Genomic DNA, 14,927 nt, shown 5'->3' with positions numbered 1-14,927 from the left:
ATACCTAAAGACAAACATGTATTCTAAAGCATCTTCTTAATGGTGAAGTATAGTAGGTATAGAAAAAGGCAACAGAAAGACGGAATTCTGCTAACAATGGGGAAACACAACTTAACTTTGCTTACTACCTTAAAAAAAAACTTCTCTGGCAATCATGCATTTGATATTAAAAAAAAAAAAAACCTATCCAACTTATCATTTTATATGCCCAAAGTATAAAACCATAGCTCAAATAAGGTCTAAATTTTAATGACATATTAATTAGGTTTAATTATTTTTAAAGATGCCTACTCCAACTTCAGTGATATTTGCCTGCAAACACCAAGATGATAATCCTTAGATATAAATATGCTGGTAAATAAAATATTTAAAGGAATATGCTATCTTTGTTTTAGATATTCTTTTACTATAAATTCTGGTGTCAAGCATAAAAAAACATCTCTTGCTAGTAATAAGAAATTAGTTTCCTTGTTTCTTAAAAACCAGTCAAGTAAAGTGACCAATTACAGGAAAGGAATCTTGTAACCGGGTGCATATTGCTTAAGTTTGAGCTGAAGGCTTACATCTGGGAAAGAAAAACATGGAAAAAGGAATGATGGTATTTTTTAATGTTTGGATGTCATCACCATCTTTTCATTACAGCTAATATTCAGCATATAAGATTGTATCTTAGCATTTCTAAGCACTTCACAGAAATATCTTAAATCAAGCTCTAGAGAACCTGAAGATAGTTATGATATTCTTCCAGCAAGACCGAGTTTTAAATGAAAAGCTTCTGTCAATTAAGCAAAACAAAACTGTACACAGTCAATACCAAGTGAAACTTCTTTTCTTTTAAATTCCAGAATCCAATACAGTATAAAAATAGATACAGGGCTCTCACTTTCTTAATCAACAACAACAAAAATCAATGCCACAAAGTTCCTTTTGGATATAATTTTCCAAAAGTTAATCTTCCTAACCATACTCAGTAAACTTTAATACATTCTATATGGTATTGTAATTTTAGTGTTTAATACTCCAAAACAGCTAAGTCACTTGATTATCCATCATATAATGATTAACATAGGACAGATCTGGTTCCAAAGTTCTCGTATAAATTTAATCCTTTCTTCCCACACTCTGCCACCTTGTCAAAGAACCATATAATTTTATACCTAAAAGGACACCTTTGAGACTTTTAATTCAACATCTTCATTCAAATGTAAGAACTGAGTTCTCCAACTTTTCCTTTGGATGATAAGTCAACTTAACTATACAGGATTTAAGGAACAATCCTTACCTGTCATTATTCTTTAAAACTAAGAATGCTGGCATTGATCAGGCTCAGCTGAGCAGTGACAAACCTTACTAAACCAGAATTTTTGAACCAATCAATTACTGATGGCTTCTAACTCTCAACAAAATTCACCATGTTATACCTCTGATTGACATACAAAACTCACTGCTTTCCATCTCCATCGTGCTTTATGAAAATGTAAAGTCCCCCCAAAACAAAATTTTAAAGAGCCAGTAAAACACTTTTCTGTATCCATGTACAGAAAACTTATTTCAAACACATTCTACACTGTTCCACAAATGAAGCCACTTCCTTACAGGAAATCTGCCTCCAAAAACGAGTCCCATTTCGATGCTGAAGGAGGATATGCTGAGAGCCTACTTACTAACCAGAAACATCTCACCTTCTGATCCTGCAACCACCAGATACAGTAAGTGGAGTCCATGGCCTGTAATATTCTAAACGCGAATTCCACCCCCCTTTCCAAAAGGAATCTACACTAGGATTTTAACGTTGAGTGCTAAAGAGGTATGTTCTGAAGGCCTACATAATTACCTTCCAATTCCCAACAACATGAGTGAGTGGGGAGAAAGAAAGCGTGCATCAGCCCCAGCTGACGAGCCTTCTGCCAACATGCAGGAGTGCGCGGGGAAACCGTGGCCACAGCACGCATCAACGGGAAGGCTAAGCACCAACTGCCGCCAAATTTGCAAGAACACATGGTGTTCTTCCAAAGCAAAATTCAATGTATCTCAGGCAATTTTTGTTTTCAAACAAAAACCTGTGAAAACATTTCTAGGAAAATGTAATCTACCTTAGGAATAGTCCTCTATCAGTTAAAAACACAGGGCAGACCTTATACTGCCAGCTCCTCACTTTCCCCTTAGACAAGGTTCTCTTACATCCATGGGAGGTAAAAACTGGACAAATGCTCACTCTAAGAGTTACATGAGCTCAGTAATCCAACCATTCATTCATCATATATTTATTAGATGTTTGCCATCTGTCAAGCATATGCTAGGCACTGGGTGATATCAAGAAAGTATTTCACAAAGACAGTTGAAGTTATAAGGTGTTGGCGGGGGGGTACAAAGTATAAAAGAACCAAGCCTCAGGCTAAGCTAGGACAATTGTGGCATTTGCTTTTGTCACTTCAGCATCCTTCCCTGCACCACCCTCAAAGTCCTAACCAGTCATATTAATGACAGCAAATGCCAGAATTCTGAGATTCTAGGCAGCATTACTATTTTGCAGCACTGTCCTGGAAGATACTTTACAGCAAAAATAACAAGACCCGCTCTATTCCCCCTGCAGGGAATAAGGAAAGAGGCAGAAAAGTGGAAAGGCTGGCAACCTCTGGATTAACTAAGAAGCTGAATAATAACATCAAGAATGAGTAGGTAAGCCAGTGCCTATGTCTTTATCCCAGCAAAAGGGATATGCATGAGGTATTTAAAAAAAAAAAAAAACAACCCAGCTAGTACTACGAAGTGAATAAAATGCAAATTAACAGAAAAAAAACAATGAAAAGTTTTTATTTATCAGAATTCCCACCCAATCATCAAGCCTCTTTTGTGAATAAAAGCAAAAGTCTAGAGCAGCAGTTTTCCAAGTCTGATCTCAAAATCCTAGAGTGCTGAGACCCTCTGAGGAGCTATGAGGCCCTCCTTTTTCCAAATACTTATCTGCATGAGGGCAGATGTTCTGATATATTTCAACCAAATTAACATATCACAACAGACTGAAAGTAGAAACAGGCATGAAAATCCAGTTATCTTCTATTAAGTCAAACAATAAGATAAGCAAAGATGTAAAATAAGGTTTTTCTTCATACTAAATTGTGTTTTGGGAAATATAGGTAGATTTCATTAAAGCATTTATACTACATATAATAGGTTTTTAACTGTTATTTTTAAATGAACTATTTTTAAAATTTCTTAGCTTTAATTTCTAATGTAATAAATACCAATCCATATTACCCACATAATAAAAAATCTTTGGAATCCTCAACAATCTTTAAGAGTACAAGGAGAATAAAAAATAAAAAAATAAAATAAAATATTGAGGAAAAAAAAAGAGTACAAGGAGATCCTTGTGCCTAAAAAGTTTGGAAACCACTGGTCTAGAGTTTACATAAATGAAAATAAAATGATACTACCACCCAGTGGCATAAACCAGCTAGTGCAATACTTGTAAGCTTGGGCCTTCAGAAATCTAATAAATAATCACATTTTGCAACAGAAATCTAATTTTCAAGCCACTTCCCAAAATACATAACAAAATTCACTCTAACAGATTAACTATGCTTTAACCTTTAAAGTTTTTACAGATCTATCCAAATTTTCACATATTCCTTACATTAATCATGCAAATTTATCTATCAAATATTTTGAAAACTTCAGGATGATCTTGAAAAATATTAGGCTAAAGCTAAGTAAATTTAATTAAATTGAAAATATGATTCTGTAATAAATGTGTTCCTCTAGTTGCTGATGCTTTCCAGTAACAGTGACAATGGCCAGGAACAGAAGTAAGTGCAGGGTGACAATGACTTTCCAAAGATATGGATGCACAGCTACTACTACAGGAATTATCAAGCACCTACAAATATATGATTATTAAATAAACAACCTATTTTAAAATCTAATTCCATTTAAAATAATAAAGTTTTCCATCAGGTGTTCACTCAGCGCCAGAATGTGTACTTACTATTTGCCTAAAATGGCACCCTTAAATTCTACTTTAATTCCTAATTTTTTGCCTGAGAAACATGGAATTTTCTTTGTAAAGCTTATACTAAGGACCCATGATAAGGAAAAAAAAAACAGCCCTTACCCCAGTCCTGTTCATACAAGGCTTGGGAAAGGCACCATGATTCACTTATTGGCATGTGTGGATGCACAAAAATAAGATGTTTTGTGAGACTTAAGACTCCAAGAAAACTCTGTGACAAATTATCAGCAACTAACAAAACACGTAAATACACATGTGATTTTTGTTTGTTATATAAATATGCATAAATCTTACACATTGTTTAAAAAGAAACTATTTTAAAGGGTTCTTCAAATAAATATGTTCCACTGAATGCCTTTGGTATTATCAGGCCTATACTATACAAATGAAAAAAAAAAAAAACCAACTTATTTCCCGAACAAACACAACATGACAATAAAAAGGCAAACAATGTTATGAGTTAATCTACATTTTAAGTGCAGCCAATCATATAAAACACAGAACTTCAGCAAAAACAGGGTACATGAAAAGGAAACAGGGTTTATGAAAGTTAATGCACTCTGGAAACTCTCCTAAACCAAGCAGAATATTTTACTCGTTTTGCAGAATTGTAGGCAATAACAATGGGGGGAAGGTGTTAATACTAGATGTGGGTTTTCTTTTATAATGGCTATATTTAAATAACTTAAAAATAACTAACAAAAAAGAGTAGAAATTTATGGGTCAGACTTTATCCTGAGAAAAAGTTCAAAGATGGAATAAGCTATATTATAAAGCTGTTATAGTATTATTCATAATAATGAAAATAGAAAGTAATCTAAGTGCTGATCAACAGGGAGATGGTTAACGATGTACATGCATTCTGACAAAGCCATTAAAATACGTTAGTACATTAGCAACATGGAAAAGTTCTCCTAACGTAATGCTAAATAAAGAAAAAGTAGCATACAAAATTATATGGACAATTACGATTACAATTATATAAAATAAGGATTATGAAAAGACTAAATGGAAGTGTATTGAAACAACAGCGATGCGCTTTCATTTTCTCTATTTCCCAATTTGTTTTTTGTAATATACTACATTAATGATTAGCCAGCTATTCTACCTCCTATTTCAGTTAAAAACATACACACACATGCACATACAAAATAGCCAAGACTTAGTGTGAACTTAACATTCTGTACAGGTGCTGAACTGAAGAGATAATATTCTAGACAATTAGTAATAATACCCAGCACTTAAAAAACACCATTACATATTTAAGCTGAATCACCAGAATTCTCCAAAATTAAAATCTGGTTACTTTATGATATGACCATCTATTTTAAAATAACACCTAGAAAGGACTACTATCAACAGTGTTGTAAAATGCTTGTAACAAAAATATTTATTTTTTGGCTTTATCGACTGATATAAGTAATTTTAACAACACAAAAGTGCTACAGTACTGTCCATCAGAAAGCATGCCTAACAGTTCCACTGTAGAGCTGAACTGAGTAAGTACCACAGGCTGATACATCATCAAGCAGGCGTGTTACCCGTACCCACAGTCTAGGTATTTTATGATAGTGTTATTCTTTTTAAAATCAGAGACACTCAGGTTTCCTTTGGCCTCCAACATATGAGGAGCATCACAGTTTGTCTACAAAAACTGTGAGAAGCAGTGCAATAGACTGTTTTCCAAGGAAAGTAGTGAGGATGTATTTGAGACGATTTGACCTCCAGAATAAGTGTGCCCCCAAAATTAGTTATTTGTCTGCAAATACCCACATGTCAAGAACTGTTAAATATATGAACTAATTTTTTACAATAAAAAATGCACTGGAAGAGTTCAGATTCTTTGATAATTATTTTATGTACACACTTACTTCTAAAAATCTTAACCACATGGTCAGCTTTTATGTGTTTAGCCTTTGAATTTTAAATCTAAGAGAAAGACAAACATTTAACAGAGAAACTAAATTCTCCAAGCGCCAGATGATATTCATATGCTACTATAGAAACTCTACTTACTTTACAAAGACATTTTCTTACTTTTAGTACTAAATTTGGACTTATCTGTTAATTGGAATAATCACTTATAGGTGAACTAAGAATCATATTATATTTGAACAATTCTGTTCAGACTCAACTAAAACCATTAGATAAAATTCAGTTGATGCACAAAACTAACTTTCATTATAGATTTTAAAGGACAACATCCTCAATACGGAATCAGTATGCTGCAATTTTCTATCATAAACCCAATAATTATGACTACAAATATAATTTCAAAAAGTCTATAAAAGCACTCATTGTTATACAAGACTTTCCAAAGTAAATATTTCTATTAAATAACTATAATTCTTAATTCTCTTTAAGTATTTATTAATTTTAAATACTTTGACAGTACTATACACAGATAAGTCTTTTAACTTACAGGCTATGAAATATTTATAAGCAGTTTTATGAAAATCATATTTAAAGACAAAATACATAAAAGGCACAAACTACCATGTGTAAGCACAAGGAATACAGCCAGTATTTTGTAGTAACTATAAATGGAACACAACCTTTAAAAATTGTGAATCACTATGTTATATACCTGAAACTTATACATTAACTATACCTCAACTAAAAAATAAACAAGTAAAGACAAAATATACCTGAGTTTCAGAGAAGTAAGAGAAGGAGGGCTATATTACAAAAGAGCTGACTGCAATAGCAGCCTGGGAAATTCTTATCCTACATATGAATTAACTGTATGTTTCACCTGCCTTTTCATTATTCACCCCATTTTACTGGTTACTCATGGGTTTCTATCCCCTCACAAGATACACCCCAATTTAAAAAGGAAATGTAACCCTTCACCAGCATTATTTTCTCTCAACTGGCTACAACAGTCAACAAAAGCAATCCTAAAAATGAAAAGGCTTGACATGAGAAGCTGAGACTTTGCAGTAGGTTTTTCTGTTCACAGAAACCAGTGTTTAACAGCATCTCACAAGTCTCCAACTGCTTCAAGGAAGTTGTTAGAGACTATAACCTGAGAGATTTTTCTACTAATGCTCTCTAGAAGGAAATCTTCTTAAGTCTAAAACAACTGCAAGGAGACATTTAGAAGCACATCTAGTTGTGAACCAACTACCCCTCTCATTCAGAACCATTCCTCTCCTTAAACCTTACAATCCGGTTTCTAAAATCATTTCTGAAACTGCATTCTAGGAACTGAATCCTCGTGCAAATTAGAAGAAATTTTTAAAAAATCTTCATCCCACCTTCTGCATTTTTGGAAATGCCCCCTATATTCCCCAGAAGCCTAAGTGTCCACAATTCCTGTGACGTCACAGGTTGACTTTTTTCTTCTCTTCACCAAATGCAAGATCTCTATGTTAAAAGCACAGACGCCAGATGCAAAACGCCCAGATTCAAATCCCGACTATCCACTTAGTTTCTGTGGGTGAATCTAAGCAAGTTACTTAGCTTCTATGTTCTTAAGTTTTCTGTCTCATTCCTTATTTGTAAAATCAGAATAACAGTAATACACGTCACAGAAATTTTAAGGATTAAATACAAATGCATACAGGAGTGAATACAAGCAAAGCATTCATGACAGAGCCTTGCATAAAGTAACTGCCGGCCGTCAGCAGCAGGTACCCCCACTGCTACTACTACCAGTAAAGCAGTCTTTCAGAGAAATCAGCCTCTTCTGTAAATTGAACCAAAGACCTCAACCTTAGGCTAATGCCTCCAGAAAGACACTCCAATTTCTTATTTCCAAATTCCTACAAGTCAATTCCATTTGGAAAGCTCATAATTGGCTCAAACTCAGAGAATCTAGGCAAACTCATCATTTCACTCCATTCCTCAGTGTCCCCATTCGACTTCCTTTATTCTGGCGTCATGTGACTCATTCGGTCTCCAAACCTTAAATCTCTGATGTCTTCTTAGACTCCTACCTTTCTTCTGCCCGTTCAAGCTGGCTGGATACCAAATTCTGCAGAATCAAACCCTCCTCTTCTTCCCAGATCCACCATCCTAGAGAAGGTGGCCAAAGCTCTCAGTTCCCAAAACCTGGGTTTCTACCTTTCCCCTTAAGTTCGACTCTGCACTTCGTTCCCTTTCTACATGCAACACTGGCTTCCATCGCATTTATACTTTTCTATTACTGGTTTCCTAACATGGAAAACACACCACAAGTCTAACCTCAGCTACTCAAGTATCTTTACAGACTTTAACAGTTAGTTCCTTCACAATCCAACTTCATTTTTCCACTTCAGCAAGAATGATTTCCAGCTGACACACACCCCACCTATGGTCACTGTGCCTGTTTATGATTTAGAATCTGAAATGTGTGTTGCCCCTGCCTGTCTGTGTAGGCCCATTCTATTCACTATCTGAGGCCCAACTCAAAACTCCCATCCTCACTAACCTGAGGGTCCCATTCACTCTCCTCTCGCCTCTTTCAAGCATCTCTCTGTTCCTGTCTTGCGTTACTCAGTACCATACCCTGCTGAACACTGTGCTGGCCTCAACACTTCACAGCCTAGTATTTATTGGGTCAGGACATAATGCTGCTATGTATAATGCTGAATTATTCCATCATTCTATCAAAAAAAGCAAAGTGTATCTTATACTTTTTTGTTTATCCCCAAGCATCCACAAGGTAGCAGTTATTTAGTATGTACCACACTGTGCCTACCTGGGCAGTTTCAAAATGTACACCTAAATTGATAGTCTAAGGCAGTGGTCACCAGAAATTTTCCAAAAAGAGTCAGAAATAAATACTGTAGGTTTTGCAGGGTTCTATATAATAGGCCAAGCATTAGCTGCATTACCAGCACAAGCCATAGTTTACCAAGCCCTGCCTCTTCTATATAAAGGTGTCTTTATAAAGAGGCTCTACAGTTGAACATTTTTATCCATATTAAACTAATTTTTCTAAATGTTGGTTAGTCAAGCACTTCACATGACTTGAGTTCTAACATAAAACAAGTAACCCCTGATTTCTTACCAGCTCTTTCAGACTTTTCTTTCTGTTCACGTAACTCCTCTCCCTGGGTAGTCATCTGTTTGATGCGACTGCGAAGTTGGGCAATTTCTTCTTCTTTCATTTCCAGGGTTTCATGCATCTGACGTTTTGTCTCTGCTATTACCATTCCCTAAATAGAAGTGCAGACTCTAAAGCGTTTGCATTAACAAAACTGCATTATTAACAGCACATGACAAACTTAAAGGGCAGAAAACATAATGTTTCTTACTAAGTAGAGCATAAGAATTATTTCAATATTTCACAAACTGAAGTCTGTGTCCTGCATATATACTACACTATGTACTATAATAACTTCAGTTACCTGGCATATCAGGGTATTTTTAATATAAAAATCGTTTTAATAATAGTTTTTATCTTTAAACTGTTAAAAACACATTTTAGTTAAAAGATTTATAATCTTTTCATAAATGCTTACTATAATTTTCCCTATCTTAGTAAACAGTTTACAATAAATCAACAAAATACAGCCTTTTGTACTTGGCTCACAACCAACCACAATTACTGAACTGGGCTCTAATACAGGGGAAGACGGAAAGGCTGCCAAGAGTATAAGGTCACCGCTGCCATACTGGATGGACCGAGACTGTGGCACAGATCTACCTGGTTTTTCTCTTTCCTCTTGTGACAATCTCTGGTCCCAACACCACTCCTTATTACTGTCAGTGGGGCAATCCCATTCCTCCAATTTGCTAACTGCTATGTCTTCCCACTTTCTGGATAATCTACACAAGAAATGAAGGTTGCTGGGGGGAAATATAATCAAACAGTAGATGTTAAATCAGTCATTTGCAACTAACAAAAAAAAAAGTGTGGTTCAACTTGTCTCTTGAAAACTAAGACTGTGACAGCTAGTTTATGATATTAACAAGAGTATTACCTTACTTCTAGGGTTTGTCAACTCTTGCTTTAGGGTCTGACTCTTTCAGATGGCTAATATTAATGAACAGATTAAAAACTAGGTAAGTGGGGCATTATTACACAAATTTCAAAACAAAATTGTGAGCCTTCAGTTTCCTCAAAAACCAACTCACAATGGAAAAAAAGAGAGAGAAAGAGAGAGGAGTGGAACCTATAGACTAAAAAAAGTCTTAAGAGTCAAAACCAACTGCAATGAAAGAACCTCATTTGGATTCTGCATCACAAAAAAGAGCAAGTATATGAGACAAAAGGGAAAATCTGAAACTGCTGAGATAGTTGACTTATCAAGGAATTGCTATTAAATTTTTAGATGTGATCATGACAATGTCATTATATTTTTATAAAAATAAAAATAGTCCTTTATTTTAAAAGACACATTAAAATACTTATAGAAGAAATGGCAAGATTTCTTAGATTTGCTCTAAAACAATCCTTGGATGAGGATACTGGCAGCTGGGAATGTACAGATGAAAAAAAATTAGCTGTGAGATGTTAAGTGTTGAAGTTGGGTGATGGGTTCACAGGAATTCCTTTTATTAATCTTTGTACTTTCTATAATAAATTTTCTCAAAAATTTTTTTAAACAAGGTCTTTATGAAGTTAATGAAATATAATCTAGTAAAGTGGACAGAACGAAAAGACTGACAATACATTTCAACAGCAGAACAGCTCTGACACTTTCTTAATTACACGGTCACTTAAAATCTGTAGTTTTAAGTACCAAACTAAAGAACATGGTGGATGGTGTAGAACTAATTGGAAGCTACTGAAAAAAAAAGGACCCATGAACTTGGCGCTGAAAAACTTTAGTCAAAACTGTTTGTTCATGAATTTTTTTAGTTGTCTTTGCTGCCACAGCTGAAGCTACTGTCCTGACTCTAAACTGCCAATCTCACCTATATATATACTCTAAAGTTTATTTGTAGAAAACTTTATTTATGTTAATGTATATATTACCACTGCATTACTTTCTGGACAATTTTTCTGAGAGATTAATCTGTTTCCATTATATTTGAAAGACAATACTTATATCATTCACATTTAGTAATGCCTTAACTGTAACTAATTTAACTTTTCTCTAAAAAGTAGTTATGTACTATAAACAAATTTCTTTTGCAACAGCAGTCTAACCTAGAAATCAAACTGCTGACTGGATTAAGAAATTACAGATTCAGCTTCACATGATACATAGCTAACACTAATAGTTATATAAATCTAGAAATGAAAACAAAGAAGTTTTTTTCATGGAAGTAGCCATAATAATTTTGGAAAGCAGAAGTCTGAATGCTTCCAATTGCTTCCAAAAATGAACTGGGGCGGGGGGGCCCTCGACAAATTTTAGTATCATAAGTTTTGTTGTTTTACCTTATCTTGTTCAAGCTGTTCAATTAAGTTCTTTGCATCACGCAACTGAGTGATAAGTTTAGTCTTCTCAGCCATATGAAGCTCCTAAAAAAATTTTAAAAATTCATTTCCATCTCTAATAAAGTTTCTTCTTATATGCGAACTCTAAACATTTTATCTAATGTGAATACTCCTACAAGCCTAGTAGGAGAAGAAAACAGAGGATGTGTCAAAAGGACAGTCAACGCTAGACTCCCAGGGCACTTGGGGGCCCTCTCCACGTGGTCTACGGAGGAAGGGGCCAGCCTTCCAGAGGAGATGCAGGCCGCGCTGGGGCCTGTGGATCTACCGTCACCGGGCTATGGTAAACCACACTCATTCGCTCTTTTACCTTCATCTTTTCTAGTTCTTGAAGTCTTTCATCCAGTTGTTCCTGCAGGGCTTCTTTTTCACTAGTTAACAGCGTACACTGTTCCTTATGTGACCGAATGGTCTCCTTACAGCGCTGCAGTAGGTTCTCCTGACGCTTAACTCTCTGCTGAAGTACTTCCACTGTTTTAGCAGAAGCTCCATCTCCCACTGTTAACAGTAAAGCAGCATAAACAGGGGCTGTCAGTAAGGAACCTGAGGACTCCCCAGGATTCCGTTAGTGCACAGGAATGTATGCTCATCCCAACACTTGACTATATTCTGAGCCACTCAGAGAAGAGAGGGGCGACCTTCCCAACTTCTACTTTGCTGCTATTTGTGTGACCTGTAGCTGAAGGAGCTGAGTTGTACATTCACCTCTTCCATGGTTCCACCCCAACCCAAATGACACACAGCACTCAAGAGTTAACTAATGTTAACTGAACCCACCCTCCTTAAAAGACAGTTTCATGGCCATTTTTCACTCTTTGCCAATGCCCCCTGTGTCTAATTGCCTATACCAAAATTATCTGTAAAGTATTCCTTCCAAAGCGTTCTCATCTCGTCCAGAGAGGAGTCCTGGCAAATAAGCTTTCTCCACCTCCTTACATTTATGAAACACGCCAGGGAGCATTTCAGGAGCCCTTATAGGCTGGCTGCTCAGGTAGATGGCTATTCAGCTCTTTGCTCTGGTGCTGGCTGGACCAAAAATTTTTATCATCAATTTCTTTGCAAGGAAGCTAGTAAATAAAAACTGGGAATTTTACTGAATAGATACCTCAAAGTCTCTAAGACTAGGGTGGACTATAATTGGTTTTTAAAACAGAATTTAACTATTCTTTCTTTTCAGTTAGAAAGCAAATAATAGGGCAAATACTGGGATCTTTGAAAGTAGAAACATGGAAGCAGTATTACTTAAAAACAAAAACTGACAAATAATGACAAAGAGCATATTCCTTAATCTTGAGTAGACCTGACCTTTTATATGAAGTCTAGTTATCACTCTCAATAAAACAGTATAATGTAATGAATTTCAATGACAATGCAAATGTATGCTACTCATAGACTTTCAAGTAGTAAAACAATTACTTTCTCCTGAATAACAGTAAACAAAAAGCCCAAAAAACCATCAAAAATCTTTCATCTGTTAAAAACAAGACAACAGGTCCAAGATGGAGGGTTATGTTAAGCCCCAAGCCACCAAACTGAGACTTAATTACAATTTTGACCTCTCCCAGAAATGGAATCTTAAGCCAGTTCAGCAGGAATCACCTGGTCAACACTAGAGAGGTCACATGCCTGACAGACCCCTGCCTCCTCCAAAGGAAAGGGACCTTGTCACAACCAATCCACTCTTTGCCACTCTAACTTCTTTGTCCCATTCTCTTCTGTCTATAAAAGTCTTTCATGCCTTCATTTTGTACAGCTCCCAGGAGCTCTTTTCAATCTGCTAGAGGGAGATGCTGCCCAATTCATGAATCACTGAATTATGACAATAAGATCTTCTAAATGGACTCAGTTAAAATTTGTTTTTTAATGCATCTTTCTAGAAATATGAGGGTCAGGGACATTCTACTTCTACCTCAGTCCATGTCTATTAGTCCCTGCCCTAGAATCTCTCAACATCCTCCTCTAGTTTCTAACTTAACCTCCTGACAAGCTGAAGCTTACCTACTGACTCTACATCACTGTCTGTGTTCTCTTTAGTGACGCCTTCAGCCTCTGGTTCCATCTGAGGGAGTGGTTTTGGTAGATCAGCATTCATTGGGCCATTTCGTAACCGTTGCTTCAGCAAAGAAACCTAAAAACAAAAAAAGTTCTTCATTAGGGGGTTAAAAAAAAAAACAACAGAAATTATGGCAGCAGTACTTTATTTAAAACAGAGAAGGGATAGAGTAAAGGTATAATTTTTGCTATAATGGAGGGAAAAAAATAAAAGTAAAAAATTTTCTCCCAAAACAACCAATTTTGGTATTTGCTATTTTCAGTGATAGCTTAGCCGGAAGACACAATAAATCAAAAATTATCCTTAAAACTGAGTTGAAAAAGCAAAGAATTTTAAAAATAGGCTTTTAAAAAAAAATCAAGAACCTATCAGATATCCCATCGAAATCCCTTTATTTTCCTGTATCCAAAAGTTCCATACTTTTTTTTTTACCTGAGTCTGGAGAACACTGATATACTGATCTTTTTCCTCTAAAGATGCATCAAACTCCTCTTGAAGATGTTTTTTTGCTTGTTGGTCCATTTGAAGCTCCTAAAACATAAAGGATTCACAAGCAGTTTTCAGTATAAAACAAAAAATATGAAGTTTTTAAAACTTAAAAACTGATCAACCCAGACTGTATTACTCTTAAGGTATAAGCAACAATAATTAGAGAATAATTAACATTTAAAACAGTAGTGTTTACCTCAACAAATAATTCTGTTTTTTAAAGAGTATAAAGATCCAAGAAGAGAAAGCATACTTTTAGACCTTTATCACTGCTGAACTAACAATTCTGTAGAAAGGATTTAAAAAATGTTACTTAAGATAAAGGTGTAACTTTATCCTACTTTAAGACATCTTACTGCCTGTGCTATCTTATATTCACTTGATCTAAAACTGAATTGCTATACAGTAAGTAAATAGATAATCAGTAGAGCCTTCCTTTTTCCCATACATGAAAGTGATCAATTGCCAAAATCAGAAGCTTCCTCAAATGAAAAGCTTGACCTACTGGATCACCAAACGGTGATATTTCAAGTTGCTGACATTACTCAAAATGCTGCTTTCCTCAGGTCATTGATAAGCATTCCTAACTAAATCCAATGGTCTTTACCTCTCCACTCAGTCTCTAACAATTACTTCCTCAAATGAGGTATGTGCTTTCTGCAGGTGCAGAGATCCTCCCTACAGTCCTGTCTTTTAGACTTTCCACCATGTCCTTCATTGATTCTATCAGCAGCTATCCCTCTGGGCTCAGTTTCAAGTCCTCAGGGCTTCTCCCTGACACCAGCTCCATTAGAATGCTGGAGATTAACACCTGGAACATAGCGGATATTCCATCCAAACCCCTCTATTTTTCTAGAATTCGTAGTATTCGCATTCTCTAAGCTCAAAATAGTCAAAGTCATATTTTATTTATCTTTGCTATCTCTGAATATAACCAAATTCTTTCATTACTTTCTCCACAATGTTTAGGTCCTTTTTCCCCATACATAACCATA

General features: G+C 35.5%; 1 protein-coding gene across 5 annotated transcripts in view; it reads right to left on the bottom strand.

Annotated features, from left to right (window-relative positions):
* GOLGA4 (golgin A4) overlaps positions 1 to 14,927 on the bottom strand; it is a 112,622-nt gene that overhangs the window by 41,344 nt on the left and 56,351 nt on the right. For 4 of the 5 annotated variants that reach the window (XM_043885176.1, XM_043885177.1, XM_043885179.1 and 1 more), the window contains 5 exons: positions 13,876 to 13,974; positions 13,389 to 13,518; positions 11,701 to 11,888; positions 11,331 to 11,414; positions 9,009 to 9,156 (listed from right to left, as the gene is read on the bottom strand). In XM_043885176.1, the coding sequence (XP_043741111.1) occupies positions 9,009 to 9,156; positions 11,331 to 11,414; positions 11,701 to 11,888; positions 13,389 to 13,518; positions 13,876 to 13,974 (649 nt within the window). The remainder of the gene's footprint in view (positions 1 to 9,008; positions 9,157 to 11,330; positions 11,415 to 11,700; positions 11,889 to 13,388; positions 13,519 to 13,875; positions 13,975 to 14,927) is intronic. The other variant, XM_043885178.1, reaches the window with a different exon arrangement.

The sequence above is a fragment of the Cervus elaphus genome, chromosome 24, assembly GCF_910594005.1.
Source record: "Cervus elaphus chromosome 24, mCerEla1.1, whole genome shotgun sequence".
NCBI lineage: Eukaryota > Metazoa > Chordata > Mammalia > Artiodactyla > Cervidae > Cervus > Cervus elaphus.
The sequence above is the reverse complement of the archived record's forward strand: the minus strand, read 5'-3'. Positions and strand labels throughout refer to the sequence as shown.